At 34.2% G+C, this 22,670-nt stretch overlaps 4 protein-coding genes, 1 long non-coding RNA gene and 1 pseudogene across 9 annotated transcripts in view; 2 read left to right on the forward strand and 4 right to left on the reverse strand.

Moving 5' to 3' along the window:
- LOC107886229 (RNA pseudouridine synthase 7) overlaps positions 1 to 22,670 on the reverse strand; it is a 54,494-nt gene that overhangs the window by 9,452 nt on the left and 22,372 nt on the right. The gene's annotated exons all lie outside the window — the stretch shown is intronic.
- Positions 3,725 to 5,139, reverse strand: LOC121224953 (RNA pseudouridine synthase 7). Of its 3 annotated transcripts, XM_041108608.1 has the most exons (5): positions 4,970 to 5,139; positions 4,814 to 4,887; positions 4,617 to 4,694; positions 4,025 to 4,125; positions 3,725 to 3,771 (listed from the first exon to the last, which is right to left on the reverse strand). In XM_041108608.1, exons 1-5 carry the CDS (start codon positions 5,091 to 5,093, stop codon positions 3,765 to 3,767), a joined length of 384 nt encoding a protein of 127 aa, XP_040964542.1. In that variant the 5' UTR covers positions 5,094 to 5,139; the 3' UTR covers positions 3,725 to 3,764. The 3 variants fall into 3 exon arrangements, with proteins under 3 accessions (XP_040964542.1, XP_040964545.1, XP_040964543.1); XM_041108611.1 differs by lacking the exon at positions 4,025 to 4,125 and having other exon boundaries at positions 3,725 to 3,764; positions 4,814 to 4,857; XM_041108609.1 differs by lacking the exon at positions 4,025 to 4,125 and having other exon boundaries at positions 4,814 to 4,857.
- Positions 5,327 to 6,888, forward strand: LOC121219542 (membrane-anchored ubiquitin-fold protein 3). The gene is made up of 3 exons (XM_041097838.1): positions 5,327 to 5,423; positions 5,497 to 5,729; positions 6,560 to 6,888. Exons 2-3 carry the CDS (start codon positions 5,600 to 5,602, stop codon positions 6,886 to 6,888), a joined length of 459 nt encoding a protein of 152 aa, XP_040953772.1. The 5' UTR covers positions 5,327 to 5,423; positions 5,497 to 5,599.
- Positions 7,066 to 8,418, forward strand: LOC121224964 (uncharacterized). 2 transcript variants are annotated; one of them, XR_005922667.1, is made up of 2 exons: positions 7,066 to 7,623; positions 7,995 to 8,418. It is a non-coding gene; the product is annotated as an uncharacterized lncRNA (long non-coding RNA). The 2 variants fall into 2 exon arrangements; XR_005922666.1 differs by lacking the exon at positions 7,066 to 7,623 and adding an exon at positions 7,757 to 7,914.
- LOC107949601 (glutamate-1-semialdehyde 2,1-aminomutase 2, chloroplastic) lies at positions 9,323 to 12,208 on the reverse strand. Of its 2 annotated transcripts, none has more exons than XM_016884318.2 (3): positions 11,795 to 12,208; positions 11,084 to 11,257; positions 9,323 to 10,691 (listed from the first exon to the last, which is right to left on the reverse strand). In XM_016884318.2, the coding sequence occupies exons 1-3, from the start codon at positions 11,981 to 11,983 to the stop codon at positions 9,624 to 9,626; spliced, it is 1,431 nt and encodes a 476-aa protein (XP_016739807.1). In that variant the 5' UTR covers positions 11,984 to 12,208; the 3' UTR covers positions 9,323 to 9,623. The 2 variants fall into 2 exon arrangements, with proteins under 2 accessions (XP_016739807.1, XP_016739808.1); XM_016884319.2 differs by lacking the exon at positions 11,795 to 12,208 and adding an exon at positions 11,348 to 11,571.
- Positions 13,032 to 15,459, reverse strand: LOC121223030 (omega-hydroxypalmitate O-feruloyl transferase-like; annotated as a pseudogene).

The following is a 22,670-nucleotide window of genomic DNA, read 5'->3' on the forward strand; positions in this document are numbered from 1 at the left end:
TGACCTAAATTGCACCATCCCATTATTTTCCCAATCACTGCCTTTTACAAGATCTTGTGATGAAGCACACTATTGGTAAACGACATATATTTGATGGTCTTTATATTTTCAACTCGTGGGTTCCTCGATCTGTGGCTTGTCCTACTATTCTCTCTCTGATCGAAGCACATAGTTGGTTGGGACATCCTTCTCTTTCTTTTTTGAAGTTATGTCCATAATTTCAAAACCTACCATTGTTGGAATGTGAAGCATATCACTTTGCAAAGCACTAATGGAGACCCTTTAGACCGAGATCTAACAAACAAGCTAGTTCCACTTTTGAGTTAGTACGCTCAGATGTTTGGGGACTTTGTTCAGTAGTATCTAAACTTGGATTTTGATACTTTGTTATGGGTGATTATTCTCGAATGGCATGAATGTATTTTATGAAAAATCGGTCAAAGGTATTTTCTCATTTTTTCTACTTTGTCTCGAGATAAGAACTCAATTTGTAGTGTCTATCCAGATTTTGCGCAATGATTATGCTACAAAATACTTTTCTGACTCGTGTGAGGCTTTTATGACCAAAAATGGGATTCTTCATCAATCCTCTTGTGTTGGCATGCCATCTCAGAATAGTATTGCTAAAAGGAAGAACAGACATCTCCTAGAGACAACCAAGGCTCTTTTATTTCAAACGAAAGTTCCTAAAAAATTTTGGGCTGATGCTGTTTTGACGGCTTGCTTTCTGATCAATCGCATGCCTTCTTCCATACTTCATGGTGATAGCCCACAAAATGTTCTATCTCCATCCAAACCATTATTTACAATGGAACTAAGAATTTTCAAAAGTACCTATTTTGTTCAAGATGTTCGACCTAATGTCATTAAGTTGGATCCAAAATTCTTAAAAGTGTTTTTGGGATACTCTCACCTTTAAAATAGTCCATATCTCAATAGGAATTTGGTGTCTATCGATATTGCATTCTTAAAACAAGTGCTATTCTTTTAAGAAGAAATGCCTTCGAATCTTCCAAAATAGGGGGAGGAAGATGATTGATAAATTTACACTATCACAAATCAACCACGAAATTCTAATTCTTCAACAATTGCTCCAACAAAGACACCGACTACTCAAGTTTATTCCAGATGTAAAGAGACTCGTGATACATGTCCTATACTAGTGTCTTCGTCATCGAATCTAGTCCTTTACCATGTCTTCGTCATCGAATCTTGTCCCTTTACCAATGTCTTCGTCTTCTGATCCAACCCCAAGTGACCTTGACCTTTCCATTGCTCTACGTAAAGGTAAACACCCACTGTACCTATCCTATTTTTAATTTCTTCAAGATTCATGTCAGTCATTAAGATGCAACAATACATATTCTTAGGTATATCAAAGATGCTACTAGACAAGGCCTATTCTTTGAAGATTGGGGAAGTATACAAACCGTTGGATATTCAAATGTTGATCGGGGAAGATCACCCTCAAATAAAGGGCCCAATTCGAGATTTTGTGTTCTTTTTGAGGAAATCTAATTTCAAGAAAGAGTAAAAAGCAAAAAGTTGTAGCAAGATGAAAAGCGGAAGGAACATATTGAGTTAGTTCCTTGTGAACTTATTTGGTTAAGACAACTCCTTCAGAAATTGGGACGTGAAACTATCAAACAAATGAAGTTGATATTTGATGATCAATAAACACGACACATTGCCTCAAACCCAGTGTTTCATGAAAGAACAGAACACATTAAAATAGATACCTCTTTATAAGATGAAAGATCAAGCCAGAATGCATTGCCATTATCAATGTCCATAGCAACGATCAGTTAGCAGATGTTTTCACTATGGCTTTCAGGAAACCTCAAATTGAATATATATGTAACAATCTAAGAGCCTATGACTTATATGCTCCAGCTTGAGAGAGAGCGTTATGATAGATGTAATTTTAGGATTAGAATATATTAGAATAGCTGTAAAATCTAGAAATATATATTGTAATATATATTGTAATCTTGCTTATTACTTTTTTGTACATTCTATTGCAGTATATACCCCCTATCCAAGCTTGAGGGAATAATCAAGCTAAAAATTCAAATACAATCCCTTGTATTTCTCTCTCATGGCAATCTCCTATTTCTTCTTCTCTCTTCTTCTCTTCTTCTTAATTCACAACTATCAATCCAAACTCACAAATGCAACACTTTGGCATTCAATGCCAATGATTCTCCACAATGGCAAAACAATGGTCGACAAAATGATGACCAAAAATATGCAAGTAGCTCGAGTATATGCAAACAAAGATGGAACAAATATGCAAGAAGCATGTGGATGAATATTTTGCTAATAACAAAACCCAAGTGTTTGATCAAATATGCTTAAAGGAATGGACAATTAACCAAAGGCAAATCTAATTTTATCAAAACCTAAACAAGAGTATAGGTCCGTCTTTAATGAGTCCTAAAGGTTTTAGTTTACCTTCAACGAGCTAGACTATCAATCCCAAAATCACAGGCGTAATAATACGACTCTTAGAATAAAATAAGTTGTTTTAGGACTCTTAAAATAGTTGTGTTTGGTACGATTTTATTCAGTTTGGTATGTTTATTTACTGTAATCTCTATTTAAAGGGACATAATAAAACAAATGTTGATAAAAGAGATATGGGTCGCTCTCTAACTAGTCCTAAAGGTTTAACTAATGAGCTTGAGTGATTTTCCATCCATTGCTCATAACTAGATCCCAAACACATAGATGTAACAACACATGATCAAATTTGAACAAGCAGAATGATTCAAATTTGAACACAAATTATGTGAATCATCTGGCTTGAACGAGAAGTATACCTCAGCATCCGAAACACTCCAACAACCTTTGCAACATACTGTTTCTGCACTAGTCCAGCTTCGATCTACAACCATCACATTCAGATTAAAAAATTTTAGGAAGGTAAACAATTTCAAATTTCCAAATCAAGCATATCAATAAAGAAACGAAATTTTATCTTTGACAAATGGAACAGCTAGTGTTCCAGGTATCATTCTACCAAATCATGCAATATAGCACAACATCCAGCCATATTGCTAAAATGATTTTACATAGACAATCAAATGGTAATGCATGTCTGTAATTCCATATTACCAACATAGTTGTAACAAAAACTGCAAAAATGTTTGCCTACAGACACACACAAATATAACATATATATAATTGTAGATGACTTACATGCTGCCTGAAATGTCAGCTTTAGCTGGATTTTTGGCCAGATAAGCAGTCCTGAGACTAGACGATCTAGTCGATGAATGGCTAACATGATAATGTCAAGGAATAAGTAGAAACCTCTGCTTTTAAACTTTATCAAACAGAATTGATTTGCATGTAGAAAATATAATAGTCTACAGTGAAATTTTTGTGCCATATGTAGCTAGTTTTGGATACGATACAAAGGAGCCAATCCATACTCTGCTTGGAGAATACCCAAAACTGTGTTTTTACGATATTGACCACATGGATGTACCTACATACATATTAAAAAAAATCAACTCCAATAAAATTAAATAAAGGCATATAGTCACTGACATCATATGATATAAAGGAAGAAAGGTTCCTCCTCTCCTCATCTAATGAATAAGCACATTTAGATGCCCCAAAATATGCAAACTCATAAAGTTGAAAGAAGTTTGCTTCACCAAAGACTTACAGGAACTGATGCAGGTTTGCAAATTGTCAGTACATCAGGTTCATTTTGAAGAACTTCAACATCCCAAGCCATCACTGGTGGTTCATGCCTATAACCTTGGAAAATCAATTACAAGTTCCATAACTTCAAAATGAAATCACGAAGCAAAAAACAACTTAATTTAAACAGAGCAAACCAAAAACAAGACAAGTCAAAATAAATTAGAAAATATGAAAAGATTTTCCAAACAATGTATGCATGAACAAAAACCAACTGCTTTTCAGAACATTATCCCACAAAAAATGTGTTGTCTTCTAAAAATTCAATGAAATTCCATTTGATCAGGCATTGGATGCAAATGTGATGAACCTATGTAAGAAGTGGCTAATCTTCTGGCATCGTTTAACTATGTATGAAACAGGTATATTCTCTCCATCCACTTGTATCCGTCCACATTTGACAGCACTAACCTACAATATTTCCACAATAACAGAAAACGTAATATATAAACATATTCAAACAAGTGCAAATTATAGGTAAAGGAAGCAATTGCCAGAAGTTTATAAAAAGTTCGTTTCTTGAAACTTGCAACACATTGCAATCACAAATTCAATTAATTAATACAAACTAACCAACACTATAGAGTCTAAGATATCACTACCATTGTGTTCGGTAAGAGAAAAATAAGAACAAAAAAGAAAATGAATAATTTTCACATATCTTTCCCCAAATCAATCCTTTCAATTATGAAAGGAATCATTCATGTAACTTAAATTAACAATTTATTTACTAGTTACGACTTCACTTCTAACCCTGTATCTCTCTCTATTTCCATCCTTGTACCAAAACAATGAAGGAAATATATTATTATTAACCATTCTTCCACTGCTTCTATTTTACATTTTCCAATCAAACAAAGATTTAGCCCAAAAGAAAAAAAGGGGAAAGAGTGATGACTTACATAGTAATCTCTAGATCGACCTCTGAACTCTTGAGCGAACAAATCCACTATTGTTTTACCTTCCCATCGTTTATTAACCTGTGCCAAATCAACAATTAAAATCGTACTTTTTTATTAGATAAGCAGAATTAGGGTTTAATTAGGGGTTTTAAAAAAACTTGCTAACAACTGAAATCAGGAAAAGAAAGAAAACTAACATGAGAGACGAACTCAAAGTAGTAAGGTCGTACATGGCGCTTCCCTGTCAAATTCCCGCCAAAAAATTGAGCTTCTAAACTTTTTTGGTTAATAATAATAATATAATAATAATAATAAAAGAAGTTATTCTTTTATGAAAGAAACATTTAATTTACCGTTGTGAAAAACATAATCTTGTTTCTGAGCAGGATGAGCAGGAGTTTGCCAAACAATCTCCATTTTCCTTTTGTTTCTCTCTTCGTTTCCTTCTTCTTCTGCTTCGTCTCTATCTCTTTTCATTTTTTCGGATGAATTGTTTTTGAATTATCTATCTACGCTCAAGAAGTAGACAAAACGAGACTTGGAAACGACGCCGTACTTATACAGTAACGACAAGGACGTTTCTACCGCTTTCGCAACGAAAACAGTAAAGGAAACGGCGCCGTTTCAGGTTTAGCGGGTTGCGGTTGCGGTTGCGGTTGCGGTTGCGGTTGGGTGGCATTGAGACTATGGCAAGACTTATTGTCTTCTTCAGGTCACCAAACACCAAACTTTCAATTTTGAAATAAAAATATTTTTTTCTTTAAAAGAAAACCCTTCAAGTCAATCAATTACTACTCTAGAATTCAGGTTTGAATTTTAATCCTTCTTTTTTCCGTCGTAATTCAATTTTATTTAGTTGAAATTTCAGTCTGCCTTTCAGTTTGTGCTAATTTAGCGGCGGGATTGGATTTGATGAACTGCTGACGGTGGTGACCGGTGAGTCGATTTTAGGACGAATTGAACAAACGAAAGCAGGTGCAGAAATGCCGGAGGAGGATTTGGTGGATATAAAGTTCAGGATTTATGATGGCTCAGATATCGGACCGTTTCGATACTCCGCCACATCGACGGTGGATATGCTTAAGCAAAGAATTGTCTCTGATTGGCCCAAAGGTTTACTCTGTTATTTTCTTTCATTTCTTTTCTAATTGCTTATGGAAGTTTCTGATATTGGGCTTGTTTTAGTTATTGAAATTTGTATCTGTTGTAAGATTACTAGGAGAATTTCTGTTAAATTTATATGCATAATTATCTCGTCCACTGCCCACCGGTGGCAACGAGTGATCGAGGCCAGAGTTTTGAACCTAATTATTGTGAAGATTAGTGAAGAAAGCAATAGGGTTAGTCATGGAATGCGGTAAGAAAGAGATTGTTTTGTAGTATAAGGTTATAGCATTGTTTTAGGGCAGAAATGAAGAGAGGAGATTCTCTTCTTGTATTGTTGTATCACATTTTTTCCAAATTTGGTGCATGATCAATGTCAAAATGATTATATGAGCTCTAAATTGTTCTTATGAACGTATATTGAGAGAGAAGGCTAAATTTGGCTGTTTAAACAGTAAATATTAAAAGATCTGTTCGTTTTTCCTAAAATATTATGTCAGAGTATCCGACACTCACTCTCCAGTTCGGGCAACGAAGCTGTAAACGTCTGTTATAGTTGTAAATCACTATATATTGTTATACAACTTTTCAATTGATCTTATCCTCATCATGTTTCTGTTTTTTAATAAATACATTGCAAAAAGAATGATCATGCTTTTGTTTATAATACAGTCAAGTATCCTCAAAGAATGCAATTTTGCTCTTTGACTTGTTGCCTAAATCTACAAACCCTCTTCATATTCTTTTTTTTAATCATAAGAACCAGAAGGTAGCGTTAAGGATAATAGTTTAAAGCACTTGTTTATAATTTTCTTAAATGTTGTTTCTGCCTTCCTTAGGTAAGACAATTGTTCCAAAATCAGTGAATGAAGTCAAGCTGATAAGTTCTGGTAAAATTTTGGAGAACAACAAGACTGTTGGTCTGTGTAAAGTACCCTTTGGTGAAGTTCCGGGTGGGGCTATAATAATGCATGTTGTGGTACAGCCATCCCTTGCAAAGCTAAACAGGTCTTCTCTATCTTTATCTTCTCATGGGACTATTTTATGTTGCTCCGACTCTTTATATTTTTTTAAGTATTCGTCATGCTTGGATCCGATGTCCCAAACATATTACCTGAAACGCGGATGGATTCGGTATGAGGAACGAAAATGGAATGCAAATCGTTAATTGCTTGGAACCTAATCATTAGGGGTAGTCTTCTTCGAATCATTTAATAGGAATGAAATGCAGTTCTTTGTACAAAATAGATTTATTAGGGTAGAGTATAAATCTTTATAATTGTTATATATAATTCAATTTAATTGATAATATAAATCTTTATGATTTATTTTATTTTACTTTTAATTAACACTATCCCTTTTTTATTTTATCTTTTATTTTCACTTTTATTAAAAATCTAAATTAATAAAAAGTAAGAATAATTAAACAAAATAAGATAATTGAAAAATATATTAAAAAATTGAGGTTGCGTTAGAAAAGGAGCAAAGTCAGTAAATTTTTAAAAGGGGAATAGTGGCGTGAACTGTGAAGAAGTCCTTTTGTTAAAAATTAAAATGACAGAGCCAAAGACTTTTTTTTTTCTTTCATCGTCTTCATCCTTCAGTCTTTACCACCAGAACACTCATTTCACCATTTTGGATTGCTGGCGATCCTTGATTGGGATCGAACGATCCAAAATGGAAATTGCACGAAGTTGGGGATTTAGGTAACTTAGGACTGGTCATGGTGATATAATGCTCCAAGTAGTACATTATATAATTTGGAAAAAATTGAACATACCTAGTTTGAGTAACTTAGAGGCAAATCTCTTCGAATTTCACGATGTCTCATTTCGATTTAAGCTCGAGTTACTCAGTGAATGGGCGTGGATCTGTACTTGCTCTAGCAACAATCTACTTATAGGTACAACCCGAATTGCTTAAAACTGATAGCAAGTGTCATTGATATTGTCTTTCTGATGAGTATGATATAATCTGATTTTGAGGTGTTGGATTTCGCTAGTTGCATAAAGACTTTGAAAACTAGTTCGTGTCGTTATGCTAACTGCATTGTTTATCATTGATGAGCATGTTTCTTGATGATGAACATATCAGAGGCCATCTTTATCCTCTCTTTTTTTGCATCTTTCCTCATTCTTCACACTGATAAGATCAACTAAGGTCCTGACGCATTAGTTATGGGATTGCCTTTAAGGTAAAGATCCATGAGTTGATGATGACGTAAAATTTCATGTTTTGACTTATTAACTTATGCTTGATTTCTGTCTGAAACAGAAAAGAAGATTGATGATTCACCCAGAAAGACTGTCTGCTCATGTTCTATTTTGTGAAGGACAACATGCGGTGTTGGAAAAATCATACATGACGGTGAACCATGTTTAGGAACGTAAACGTTGTCTCGGAGTATTTATGTGTATGTTCGTCACAGAGCCCATGTGTGCAAGTTGGTAATGGAGTGAGTGATGAATAATGTGCAATTTTAGTTTCTTTGGTTCCTTTAAGACTTTTTATCTGGTTGGTTTCAAATATTGGCTTTGAATTATTTGTAAAGTTGTATAGACTACTCCACATAAAGACGAAATGTACACCAAATTGGAAGGATAAATGCCTTTGTATAAAATGCTATCCGTTACTAATAATGAAATGTTTCCTATTCGGCCTGCTATGGAAGAATAGGCATTTTCTTGCAGGTGATAAATGCTTGGGTAATTTTCCTTATTAGTCCCCATACTTTGTAAAAGTTATAGATTTAGTCTTTATACTTGAATTTAATCAATTTTAGTCTTAGTGCTTTTCAAATTACTCAATTTTAGTCTTGAAGTTTTTCGAATTTTGAAATTTTAGTCATGACCCTAATAATAGCATTTAAATTTGTTAGGTTAAATTTTGTTATTACTCTTTGTAGATTTGGTTCATATTCTCCAATTGAATCATTTTAAGATGTTTATATATTTGAAATTTGAAATTTTAGCCTTGATACAAATGTAATTGTTAATTCATTAAATGATTTTTTAGTCATTTTAATAAGTATTTGGAAATGACAAATTGGCATGACATTACTCATGAGTCATGGTATATTTGTTGCATTGAATTTTGACAATAGCATAATTTAATCATTTAACTGTTCGGTAATTATTGAAATTTTAATTTTAAAAAATAGAAAAATACCAGAGTACAGACTTTGGAGCAAAATTTAACCTAAAAGCTTTTAATTAACTTTACATTATATCTTTTGTTCTTATTAAGCTCAATTGCAGGGATGAAATTTGTCTTGAGCTCGATTTGCCTTCACTATTCAATTGAGTTAAACTCATTTATGGGAAAATCTGGGTTTGAATTTTAAATTGGTTTTCAATATTAATCGGAAAGAAAAATATGAACATAAAACATAAAACTCCGAGTTATTCAAGCATTAGAACATTATAAAACAGCTCACTCAACTTGACAATGATGGAACAGAAATTGAGGTAAGTTGCTTAGGATTAGACCCTCAGGATTCAAATTTGTTAGATGTTACATGAACCAACTCTGCTACATCAGAATTCTTTTCCTTATTCTAATTAGATAAGCAAGATTTTGGTCAAAGGAGATGACAATTGAGGTGGTTGTAAACAAGCTTTAAATGCCTAAAATGGTCTTATACATTACCAACATACAAATGGGTTGATCAGTAAAAATACAGATTCCGAGCAACAAGAGATGACTACAGATCTTTTATCTAATGAACCATTAACTCGCGTGCAAAAAGCTCAATCATGCAAAGACAAAAGGAAGAACAAAAGGGCAGGACTAAGAACATGATTGCAAGACTAGTATTTCTCGGAAGTACTCATACGACTTGCCAAGCTTGTAAATCCAGCTTCAAACTGTGAAAATGTAATCAAAGACACTGCAATAGATACCTTAAATCTTGCTAAGAACGTTCTCAGCAGCTGCAACTGTCTTCTGGATGTCTTCAGGAGAATGTGCCAAGCTTGTAAATCCAGCTTCAAATTGTGAAGGAGCAAAGTAAACACCTTCGCGCAGCATTCCTTGGTAAAACCTGACAAATTTTGCTGCATCACTCTTCTTTGCATCATCAAAGTTGTGAACAGGCCCTTCTGTGAAGAAAAACCCAAACATCCCTCTAATATGCCCTCCGCAAATTGCATGCCCTGTCTTCTTTCCAGCATTTAGAATGCCTTGAACAAGTTCTCTAGTGATCCTATCTAAGTATTCATATGTTCCCGGTGCTTTCAACCGCTTAAGGGTCTGTATCCCAGCTGTCATTGCCAATGGGTTCCCACTCAAGGTCCCAGCCTGATACATTGGCCCTGCTGGTGCCACCATCTCCATAATCTCCCTCCTCCCTCCATATGCACCAACAGGCAGCCCACCACCAATTACCTTCCCTAATGTTGTTAAATCAGGAGTTATGCCAAAATACTCCTGTGCCCCACCATAAGACAAGCGAAATCCGGCCATCACTTCGTCAAATATGAGGAGTGCACCGTTTTCCTTGGTTAGGCGACGTATGGCTTCAAGGAAGTCTGGTTTAGGGGTAATGAAGCCAGAGTTGCCAACAGCAGGTTCAAGAATAATTGCTGCTATTTCACCTTCATTACTGTTAAAGAGACTTTCAACAGCTGCTATGTCATTGTAAGGGGCAGTTAGAGTTCCAGAAGTGGTTGCTTTCGGAACACCAGGAGAGTCAGGCAGCCCTAGGGTAGCAACTCCGCTACCTGCCTTGACAAGAAATGGATCAGCATGGCCATGGTAACAACCTTCAAATTTGATTATCTTTTCTCGGCCAGTAAAGGTGCGGGCAAGGCGGAGCACACCCATGCATGCTTCTGTACCAGAGTTTACAAATCGAACCATTTCAATGCTTGGAACAGCTGAGATTACCATCTCTGCCAAAACACTCTCAAGAAGACAAGGACTGCCAAAGCTGGTTCCTTTCTTCATTGTTTCAGCCAAAGCTTCAAGCACCTGCAGATATATGCAAATCCATGCAGAACTATTAGTTCAAGAGAGGGCAATATTAGCATTTAGAACTATTTTCTCTCTACTACTGACCTATTAACTCTTAGTTGAGATGAGTATAAGAAAATGACTCTCCAAATACATAGAAAAACTTAAAAATATATAAATAAATGAACATATCTGTGTCAGACACGTACCTATATCGACACTCATATTGAGTGTCTGACTAACATAGCATTGCATCTCATATAACAAAAATGAAGTTCAAATCAGAAATGCATATAAAACATCAACTATAGAAAAACAAGAATGAAAGAGAAGGAACCATGTAAGATGGTAGGCACATTAAATCACAAAAATGCAAGGCAAACCTAGAGTAAAGGAAGAAATTCTCTAACCTCGTCATCCGCATGACCAATTATAGCTGGTCCCCAAGAGCCAACATAGTCGATATACTCATTACCGTCTATGTCCCACATGTGCGAACCCTTAACCGAATCCATGAAAATAGGCTGTCCACCAACAGATTTAAAAGCACGAACAGGAGAATTTACACCTCCAGGCATCAAATTCTACCACAAAAAGAGCTTGCAGGAGTCAGAGTTCCAAGGACTTCAACATATAAGTGATTCACAATAAGATACAAAAGGAAAAGGGAAAACCTATGTTATCTTTACTCGAAAGTGCCTGTCGGTTACTGGTATGTATCCGGTATGGTTATATATAATTGGAGAATCATCTCAACACCTATGTCTGGGTATAATAGAGGAGAAAACATAGTGATAGAACACTACAGAGGAACCTCTCTAGGTACAAATCCGTGAGGCATAGGTTGAAAATTAATATCAATGATACAGTTCAGATATCAATCTTCCAGTTAGCAATGAGCCTAGCCTTCTTTACATTTGCCATGCATTTTATCGATAAGCAATGAGCTAAGACTTAAATTTTTACTCTCTTTTTTTCCATTTCATCATTTGACAAAAAAAAACAAATCGAATAATAATAAAAAATGAATTGAAATTAAACAAAATTCAACAAATAAGCTTTAACTTGGCAAGATTCAAACAATCCACAAGTAGGCAAGAAGGGAAAGAGTTGAAAATCACCAGGGCAGCATTGAAAGCCTCTTGTGACTTTTGAAGGGTATAATTCCTCTTCTTATCTTCAACAGGAACAGACATTTGAACACGGAAAGAAGAGGATCGTGAAGAAGGAAGTGGTGGAAGTGGTGTTTTGGTAGAACAAGTTAGGCCACCAAAACCAACTCCTCCGACTCCATTGATAGAAGCCGCCATCTTTTCTTTCTCTCTCACTCACAGCCTTTGTCTTCCCTGTGGCTCTTTATTTCTTCCTGATCCTTCTTACCAGACTGAAGAAGACGATGAAATGGTAAAAATAAATAAATAAATAAATTGAAAGAAGGAAGGATTCGCCGAAAGGCAGCACCAGATTTGGAATTTTGGGCTTATAATTGGCTGCGACTCAGAGAGTTGGTGGGTCAATTGTCAATTCGTCGTATCAAATATAATTCTTTTTGTTGGTTTTTTTTTAACTAAAAAAAAGTGATTTTTATTTGCTTTTACTGGTTGAAGTCTTATTAGTCATTTATATTATCGTTTTGTTACGGAGTGATCACTCTATAATTAAGTTCCGTTACCTCCTTAACGGCGGTTCTACATAACAATCTAAATGAGTTTTAAATGTTAACTTGAATATTTATATGATAGTTCAAATTAAATTTATTTAATTAAAAATATATTTCATACCAGCAACTAAATATCACATCAACAAATTTTAAAGACATCACATCCCGTAGTCTAAATAAGTATTTTAAGAATATCACAGTAATTATTGGTGTTCTGTTTAATATAAATTAAGGAAATAACTTATAATAAGATCATCTTAAAACTAAAGTTTTTATATACCAATCAAATTTCATCACATCATCAAATTTAAATATATGAATTATTATCAACACCCATCCATATTCAACCTACTATAGAAACTAATTATATTAAAATGAAAAAAAATTTACTATTTAGAAATTAATTTTTTTTAAAAAAATGATTGTACAAAAATAAAAAATATTAACTTTTAAAAATAAAATAATTAAAAATTATAAAAGAAAAAGAAAAAAGAAAAACGTTTTGTTTATAATTTTAAAAATAATTAATTAAATTAAATTTTTAAAGCTAGAAAAGATAGTAGATATAGACGAGTGTATATGCTTAGTATTTTGAAATAATTAAATAGGTTACTTGAGTAGAAGTGAAATAAATTTAAATGAAAATATTCTTCTTTTAATTATCATATTTCAAACCCAAATTTAAATAAAGAAGCAGGTGAATCACCAATGATCCTTTCAGGCTTTCTCATTCGGATACAGTAACCCAATACATGACTGAAACAAAGGAATATAGACGGAACACTTAACCACTTATAATTCAAATTATATGACTCAGAATTCAGAATCTATCTGATCTGAGGTTAATTTTGTTCTTCAATTTACCAAAACCCACTGTCAGAAAATCCTCAGATAATGAATGCATGCAACATGTGAATCTGAGTATCTGACATAAAATAACTTGGTATAAAACATGTCTTTTTTTTTCTTCTGCTTAAACCTGCATCAGTTCTTCAAAGCTATTCATTGCTGAAACAGGCAACCCCAACAGTAAATTAATGCTTTTCTTATCTTTCTGATGAGGAAGGAAAATCAGAACTGGCTTTTCAGGCAAAGCAACAGGCCCTGTTGAAATGGGTTCTCCCAACCAAAATCTATGGTGTAAAAGATAGTTTAGACCAAGCTGTAATAAGAACAGTTCCATCCAAAGATGGCCTAGCTCTTGTCACTTCAAAATAATCAATGGCTGATCGCATAAAACTGTCTGTCGCCAATTTGACCGCCTGTTGGATCAATCCCACAGCAAATGATAATGGCTTCTCAGCTAACTCACCGGCAGTGGAGATTGAATATGTTAAAACAATCCCATTACCTGCAAAACCTTCAGGTAATGGTGGTATGAATCTTTTTCTCCCATCAGCAGCAAAGAGGAGCTTAGTTTTTGCTGAGGAACCAAGTTTAATGCTTTGCATGGAGCTCTCCACACAAACCCTGCAAGGACTTCGAATGTGGTGCATTTGGATAAAACCCCATCTTCAAGGGCTTGTTCCTTGAGTTGTCCAAGCTTATCTGGATCAAACAGGAAGGTCTTGTAAACCATTTCTTCTTCTTCATACAACTTGTTTGTGTTTGATATATCTTCAATCTCATCAATTCATGGTGCTCGAACTCTATCATAGGTGGGTTTCGGGGTTTCAGTATGGTTCTGTCTTAAAATGGAGGGGTCTTTAATGGCAAGCCTCTGGTAACTTCACCCCATCCATTCACAAATTCCATAGCAGCAATCCCATCAAGCATACAGTGGTTCATGCTCATCCCAATAGAAAATCCTCCACACTTAAATTTAGTCACCTGGAATCAAGTTTCTTACCTCTTACTTTTCTTAAATGATAAAACTGAAAGCACATAAAGGTTATTTCATCATATGCTCTTTGTATTGTTAAAAATTGACGTAACTAACAAAATAATCAAACATAACATGTGACATGTCACGTGTATTTCATGCTAATGTATAAAGATCGATTTTTAATAGTAAAAATAGATAGATTTTTTAACAAAAGGATATGTTTACTTTTTATTTAATGTATAATGATTAATTTACACATTTTTAAGTGAAAAAGGACAAAATACAATCGACACTTAGTATAGAAACCTCCGTAATATTTTCACCTTCAAATTCAGGTATAAGATATATATTATATATCACATGTATATTCAATTCCCTAGATTTCCATTTATCCTTTGCCTATGTTCAAGTATGTGCTGAATATGGATATTGGACACGGAGTAACGTGTATGTTAAAGTTTTTATAAATTTGATCATAAACTCAAAGATTGTACCTTAATTCCTGAGGCAGATATTTTAGGAAAAATGAAGAGTAAGGTAAATATGTAAAGGTCTTTCGAAAGAGACTAAGCATAGCACACAGCAGTAACACTAAGGTTAACAAGTTTTACTTGCCAAAAGTTCCACTTTGACATATGCAAGATAGACCAGAAACTAAAGAGTAAAGCAATCCCCAAACCTGAATCACCAAAAGAGGTATCTCTAGCAAGTTCTGAGCACCAGAAATTTCATAAACCAACTTTCCAAGAATGTTAGGGTCAGGCTTTGTTATGTCCCCCATCTCTTCAATCCCACAATTAGCTTCAGCCTCCACAAAAACAGCCCCTCGCCGGTGCAGTCCACTATGAGCTTCCCTTCGGAGCTGATGGTTAGTAGCCCAGCAAGTGGATGATGATGAACAAGAATCCTTGACAAACCATTTTTAACTTGTTCCGCAGCATCTTCATTCCCTTTAGACTCTGACTTAAACAAGTAAATGGTTCGAATTATGACTGCAATGTTCTGGTCAAGGTTTCCCAGGTAATAAAGACCCTTCTTTGTCTCTTCTGCAGGAAGGACCCGAGTTGGTTCTCCTTGTTTCACTGCAAACCTTTGGTACCATTGCTAATATCCGCCATTTGAATACCAAACCTAAATCACAACTGAAAACAAAGCTCATTTTCTCAAAAGTCATTATTTATGAATGGACTTGAAACATGTGTCGAATACATGGCATACATAGAATCAAATTACTGTAAAAAACAAACCTGAGAATAAGAATCAAGAGAAAGTATCAGCAGCAATGCAACTGTTTTTTGCATGTTATTGTACTCAGGAGAAGAAGTTATTATATAGGACAGAGTTGAGTTAAAAATATTGACAAAACTTCACTATATGAGAGGGACAAGTGTGAGTGTAAAGAGACAGAGAGTCCTTTCAATGGAAGGAACGCCATTAAAGGAAAGAGACAGAAAACTTTAACCTCATTACAAGACAAGGGTATTGTTCTAAAGGATGAAGTACGGACATTTTAGTTGAGTTAGGCTACTGGTCCATACACCAATACATTACCTGAGAGACCTCCCTGGGGTTGGTTGGTTGGTTGGTTGGTTTAGTTGGCTTGCACGAGTAGGTTACTTTATCTGACTTTTATCGGAGATTTTACTAAATCATGTCAGTTTCCTGAATTTCATGCTCGAATCCCTACTTTTACTACAATTATGAGATGGCGTGTTATAATATGGCAGTAGGCTTATTATGGCTGATTAACCAGAATACAAGAAAACCTGGACCCTCCCTTTGTCAAAATCTCCTTCCAAAATCATCAATAATGCATGTTTTCTTGAATCATAGCCTTCTTTCTTTTATTTATATATATATATACATGCAAAAAGAAAAAAAAACAAATGAATGAAAGACATTTTGGGAAGGTGGAATGGATTGATAAAGTGATTTTGGGAAGGTTGATTTCATCCATTGGATAGATTGGATGATATTAAATGGATAAACCTAACCTTGCTTGAATATTAAAGGGTGGTTAGTTCAAAAACTTCAATCAAAACTTTTGGTAGAGAAGTGATCATAATCTTGATAAGAATCTTACCAAGCTATTGATTGAGTTTTTTAATGTAGTATTTATAGATAAGTGACTTGTCAAACGAATGTAATTTTAGCTAAAGGGACCTAAATTTACTGGCTTAATTCATTTTTTGAAATAACCTAAATATATTTTCAGCAGAAAATGTGAATTAAATCTTAATTCGATTAATATAAATATAATTATTCAAATGTAACACATAATAAAATTATTTAAAAAATTAACACAAATAACAAAATTTCAAATTAATTATGAATTTTCTTTTTTAATTTAATTCAGGTTATTCTACTATTAATTGCACCAGCCGGTAGGAAAACAGTTTCGAAAAGCATATGATGGGCACAAAATAATTAGAAGCATATTTTTGTATATGCTAGTTTTGATTAAAGGAATACATCAGAATTGTTAATAAGGGAGGGGTATTTTTATAAATATACATGTTTAGATACGTTGGGTATTTTTGAATTAAGGATAATATTTGTCCCAACCATTTTTTGAAACAAAAATTTTAGTTGTCGACTTTAAAAACAAAAATTGGAGTCGCCACCGATCCGTGATTTAGGTGTGATCGGCCCACCTTAAAAATAAATTTGGTCTACGAAATTTAAGAAAACAGGTTCGGGAGTCAGTTACGCACGAGGAAGGGTTAGCACCCTCGTAACGCCCAAAATCGGTACCGAATTTGATTGTTTAATGTCTTGGTGTCGAAAATTTAAAAGATTTTGTTAAACTCAAATATTAAAATCTGAAAAGGATAATTAATTATTCAAGTCATACGAAGAAATCGAGACCCAATACGTTAGGGTACAATTTCTCAAAATTCCCGAATTTTAAATATCACTTTTGCTTTATAAGTAAATTCTCATTTCGAGGAAACCATTATACCATGCCCAATACGTTATGACATAATAAATTAAATTCCAAAAATGATTTTTACTTATATATTTAAATAACAAATACTCTCGGTTATTTGGAATTAACAAATAAAATCGAAACCCAATATGTTAGGGCTCAATTTTTCTTGAAAATCCCTAACTTTGAATATCATTTTTATTTTGAAAACCTTTAAATCATCATAAAAAAATTAATGTTTTGACAAAATCAAAATATATTTTGAAAATATGTTAAAAAAAAGTTAATGCAATACAAAGTAAATATTTTAATTTAAATTATGTGTATATATGCATCCTCAAAATATAAATACGATACATAAATAGATTCTAAAACATGTATATTCATATATTAAAACAGGTATATATAATATACATATATAAGAAAATAAATACACCAAACAAGCAACCACCAACCAAGCAAAACTTATAATAATTCTAGAAAGTACACACATATATATATATATTATAAAGAATGTATCAACAAATTATAAAATATGAAATATAAATATTATAAAAATATAAATGTATATAGAATATAAAAACTATGAAAAGAAAAGAAAATATAAAATATATACATAATATGTGTATGAATTTAAAACGTTTAAAATATACCTTATATATTAACATATATATATATGCATGTAAATATAAGAATAAGAATAATATATGATATAATAAACAATATAACATATATGTATATAAAAAAATTGAAAGATATATTTATAAAAGTATGGAATAATGTAAGTATATATGTATACATATTATAAAAAATATTTATTTTTGGATCATAAGACATAAAAACTATTATAAAAATATATACATATGTATATAAAGCTAAGAAAATAAAATAATAATAAAATATATGATTTGTACATATTATAAAAATGTATAAACATATGAATTATAAAACATGAAAACATAAATAATTATAAAAATATGAATGTATATAATATATATAAAAATATAAAAATATGATAATAAAATATATACGCACTATATATATATTTAAAACATTTATATAATATATATATTAACATATATATATATATGCGCACATATACTCATACAATAATAATAATATAATAATTATACTAAAAAATAATATAAACAATATATATAAAAAACTAAAAAACAAATTAAGGACTAAATTAAAAAGTCAAACAAATTTGTGAGCCGAATTTAAAAATTAAACAAGGAAGGGAGTAATTTAAACACGTGTAACCAGGGGAGGGACCAAAAAACAATTTACCTAACCAATCTAAAGCATTGCGCAATATTGGACTAAATCAAAACATTAATAATATTTCATGGGAAAATTTGAAAATAAGAAAAAGTAATTTTTAAAACCATAAAACATGAAGGGGCCTAAACTATAAATAACCCATCAATTTAAAACACGCGGATCTGATTGAGTTTTGGGTCGGGTCACACGGGTCACTAATACGGCGCCGTTTTGGGCTGTATAAAAACCGAATTTTAAACCCTAAAAACATTTCCTCTCCACCATTTCAGAGATGCGCCGTAGCCCTATTTTCTCAGTCATTCGAGCCCCATCTTCGACCATCGACGGTAATGTGAGGGCACTCCGACGGCACCCCAACGGTAAGTCCTCCTTCCTTTACCCCTTTTTTTGTGATTTTTAAAAATAAAGAACCAGCAAGAAACCAAAAAACAGTAAAAATAAAATAAATAAATAACTAATCCGAACCTTCAAAAATCTTTTTATCTTTTTGTATTTTCTTTGATTTTTTAGTACAAAATTTGCTCACCCCCTTAACATAAGTCTATTCCCCCTTTATACAAAAATCCTCTTTTTTCTACCCATTTTTGCTATGCGTGCAGGTATGGGCCCATTGTGCGTGTGAACGTGCCAGCAAAAATCATGGGCGAAGTTGTTGCGGCGTGCGAGGGGCAGAATCGGGGGCGAAGTTGTTGTGGCGTGAAGAACATGCAAGGAAACGGTTGTTGCGGCGCAAGGGACCGACTTAAGGTTTCTGGAAACAAATTAACATTACGTTAATTTGGTTAGGCTAATATTTGGGCTTAAGTTAATGAAATTGGGCTGTAATTGGATTAATTATTTGGGCTTGTAGTTTTTGGTTTGGTGTATTGGGTCATTGGGCTTTAGGATTTTGGACCCCGGGCAATAATTGGGTATTACAGCTGCCCCTCTTTGCTCGTTGTCATGTAATGGGAACATAGCAAAGACTCTAAAAATAACCAATTTTGCCCGGTCATGCTGGACCTTGGTGCTCCTCTTCTTCAAGTAGCCTTATTCCGTCCTACTGCATCTTTAGAGGTATAGGAATTGGTGCTTCGATCCACATCACTACAACAACAAAGAAATAGGAGTTATATCTTGTAGCTTCTCAAAAGAATAAAATTTGCTATCTCTAGTCTGCTCCACTGCAACTTTAGGGAGATAAGACTGGATGCGATTTGTTCTTCTGCAACTTCAAAAGATGAGATCTGTCATTTTAATCCGCTCCACTGCAACTTCAGGGAGATAGGATTAATTTCTTCTGTCTGCTTAACCGTAATGTCAGGGAAACAAGATTCACCGTAGTAGCTTCAATCTGTTCCACTACGCCATCAGGGAAGTAAGATTCGCCGTTGTGGCTTCAATCTTTTTAATTGCAATGACTGGGAAACCAGATCCGCCGTCGTGGCTTCAATCTGTTCCAACTACACCACTAAGAAAGTAAGATTCGCCGTTGTGGCTTCAATCTTTTTAATTGCAATGACTGGGAAACCAGATCCGCCGTCGTGGCTTTAATCTGTTCCAACTACACCGCCAAAGAAGTAAGATTCGCCATTGTGGCTTCAATCTTTTTAATTGCAATGTCTGGGAAATAAGATCAACCGTCGTAGCTTCAATCTGTTCCAACTACACCGCCAAGGAAGTAAGATTCGCCGTTGTGACTTCAATCTTTTTAATTGCAATGACTGGGAAACCAGATCCGCCGTCGTAGCTTCAATATGTTCCACTGCACCGCTAGGGAAGTAAGATTCGCCATTGTGGCTTCAATCTTTTAAATTGCAAATGTCGGGGAAACCAGATCCGCCGTCGTAGCTTCAATCTGTTCCACTACACCGCCAGGGAAATAAGATCCACCGTTGTGGTTTCAATCCTTTTCCATTGCAATGACTGGGAAACCAGATCCGCCGTCGTGGCTTTAATCTGTTCCAACTACACCACCAGGGAAGTAAAATTCGTCGTTGTGGCTTCAATCTTTTTAATTGCAATGTCTGGGAAACAAGATCCACCGTCGTAGCTTCAATCTGTTCCAATTAGACTGCTAGGGAAGTAAGATCCATCGTTGTGGCTTCAATCTTTTTAACTACAATGTCTGGGAAACCAGATCCACCGTCGTAGCTTCAATCTGTTCCACTGCACCGCTAAGGAAGTAAGATTCGCCATTGTGGCTTCAATCTTTTAATTACAAATGTCGGGGAAACCAGATCCGCCGTCGTAGCTTCAATCTGTTTCACTACACCGCCAGGGAAATAAGATCCACCGTTATGGTTTCAATCCTTTTCATTGTAATGCCAAAGAGATAGGGTTCGCTGCCCACAGCTTCAATCTGCTCAACTTCAACTAATCCAAGCCTTAATGCCAGGGAAATAAAATTTGCTGTCGTAGCTTCAATCTGCTCTGCTACAATGCCAAGAAAGTAAGATTCATGGTTTCACCGATTTGTTCTCTGGGGAACATTACCTGTATATTTCAATCTATGAACCTAATTATGCCTAGTGATTAGGATGTTATGATCAGAATGAATCAAATGCTCCTAACTAGACGTGTATGAATGACATTTGAATGAATGTAAAATATTTTTTTTCTGAGAATGATCTCGCTTAGGTTGTCATTACTCAAAGTTAATTAAGAATTTATTACCGGCGTGCTAAAACGCATTCTTGCTCGACTGGCATCTCTAAAAAACACTTAACCAAATTGCCCCCCACTGTGAACTTCAAAATTTAATCTATTGGGACACCAAATTTGTATCATCCTTTCACTGTAACCCAATGGTAGAAAAACATGACTTTTCTCAATTTTCTCTCATTGCAATGTGAAGCACTTTGGTTCTTTATACAGTTCTCAATGTGTCATACCAAATGCCTATGCACAAATGAAGAATTTCTTCTCTAAGAACAACTTCTTCTTAATACTCGGTGATCATTGCTTGTTTGTTCATTGAAGCTTTGTCACCAATACGACATCTTGTCTCTTTGCTCAATCAATGTTATGACAACAAAATCTGAAGGGATAGTCTTAATTTAGACCTTTCATTCCCAGATCTTTCAACTTTAAGCTTGGTGCGTTCTAAACAATAGTCCTGTTTCAGGTTACTGTATTATTTAGAAACTTCTAGAGTAATATGCAAAACTTCCTTGTGAAGTTTTATTAGTCCATTGATCATTATTCTAATGTAACATGTTGCAAAAGGAACAAAATAAAGATAAATAGAATTGGTTTGATAACATAGCTTGAAATGAACATATTATCAAGAATATTAAGAATACAAGAGGAATTGACTCGTATCTTGAAAAAGAATAAAGTATTCAAGAACAGGCAATTCAATATAAATAGTATGAAGACTAGGTGCCCCAGATAACGCAGATTGAACTTCTCTGTACAACTTCTTGAAGACCATTCTGAGTTTGACATGTGTTTGGGATATCTACAATACTCTATCGATGCCCAAGATGTCGCATACCCTTTCCTGCAGATTCAGGTATATCAAACCACCACATGCCCATTCCAATCAAATCTGAGCCACTCTGATCACTTCCAGCCCTATTCTGATCAAATTTGAGCAGCCCTTTTCGGATTTTCAACTCAAATCTCCTTTGGTCTAAGGCGCCCTTTGAGGGTTTTCACCTTAGCCTCTCCATTTTACTTTTTCCATTTTCATTTTCATTTTTCTATTTTTATTTTTTCACATCTTTTTTCTTCTTTTTTTTTGTTACTCAAAGTGCCCTTTGCGAGTTTTTACCGTGGTCCTCTCCTTCTTTAAGCGAAGTATTTCTTGACTGATTCTGAGTTTCCAGGATTAGACAAGTTTTTACTATCCATCTCACTCAAGATCAGTGCTCCTCCAGAAAAGGTCTTCTTTACAACATAAGGAAATTCCCAATTTGGCACTCATGGGCGAAGTTGCTGCGGCGTGCGAGGGGCAGAATCGGGAGCGAAGTTGTTGCGGCATGAAGAACGTGTAAGGAAACGGTTGTTGCAGCGCAAGGGACCGACTTAAGGTGTCTGGAAACAAATTAACATTAGGTTAATTTGGTTAGCCTAATATTTGGGCTTAAGTTAATGAAATTGGGCTGTAATTGGATTAATTATTTGGGCTTGTAGTTTTTGGTTTGGTGTATTGGGTCATTGGGCTTTAGGATTTTGGGCCCCGGGCAATAATTGGGTATTACATATTAATTATTAAAGTTTATAGAGAAAACAAAATAAGTTAAATGTTAAATTTGTATTAATATTATAATTATTTAACTTTATTTTTTACCTAATTAATATTCAGATACCATT

Source organism: Gossypium hirsutum, chromosome A03 (assembly GCF_007990345.1).
Source record: "Gossypium hirsutum isolate 1008001.06 chromosome A03, Gossypium_hirsutum_v2.1, whole genome shotgun sequence".
Taxonomy (NCBI): domain Eukaryota; kingdom Viridiplantae; phylum Streptophyta; class Magnoliopsida; order Malvales; family Malvaceae; genus Gossypium; species Gossypium hirsutum.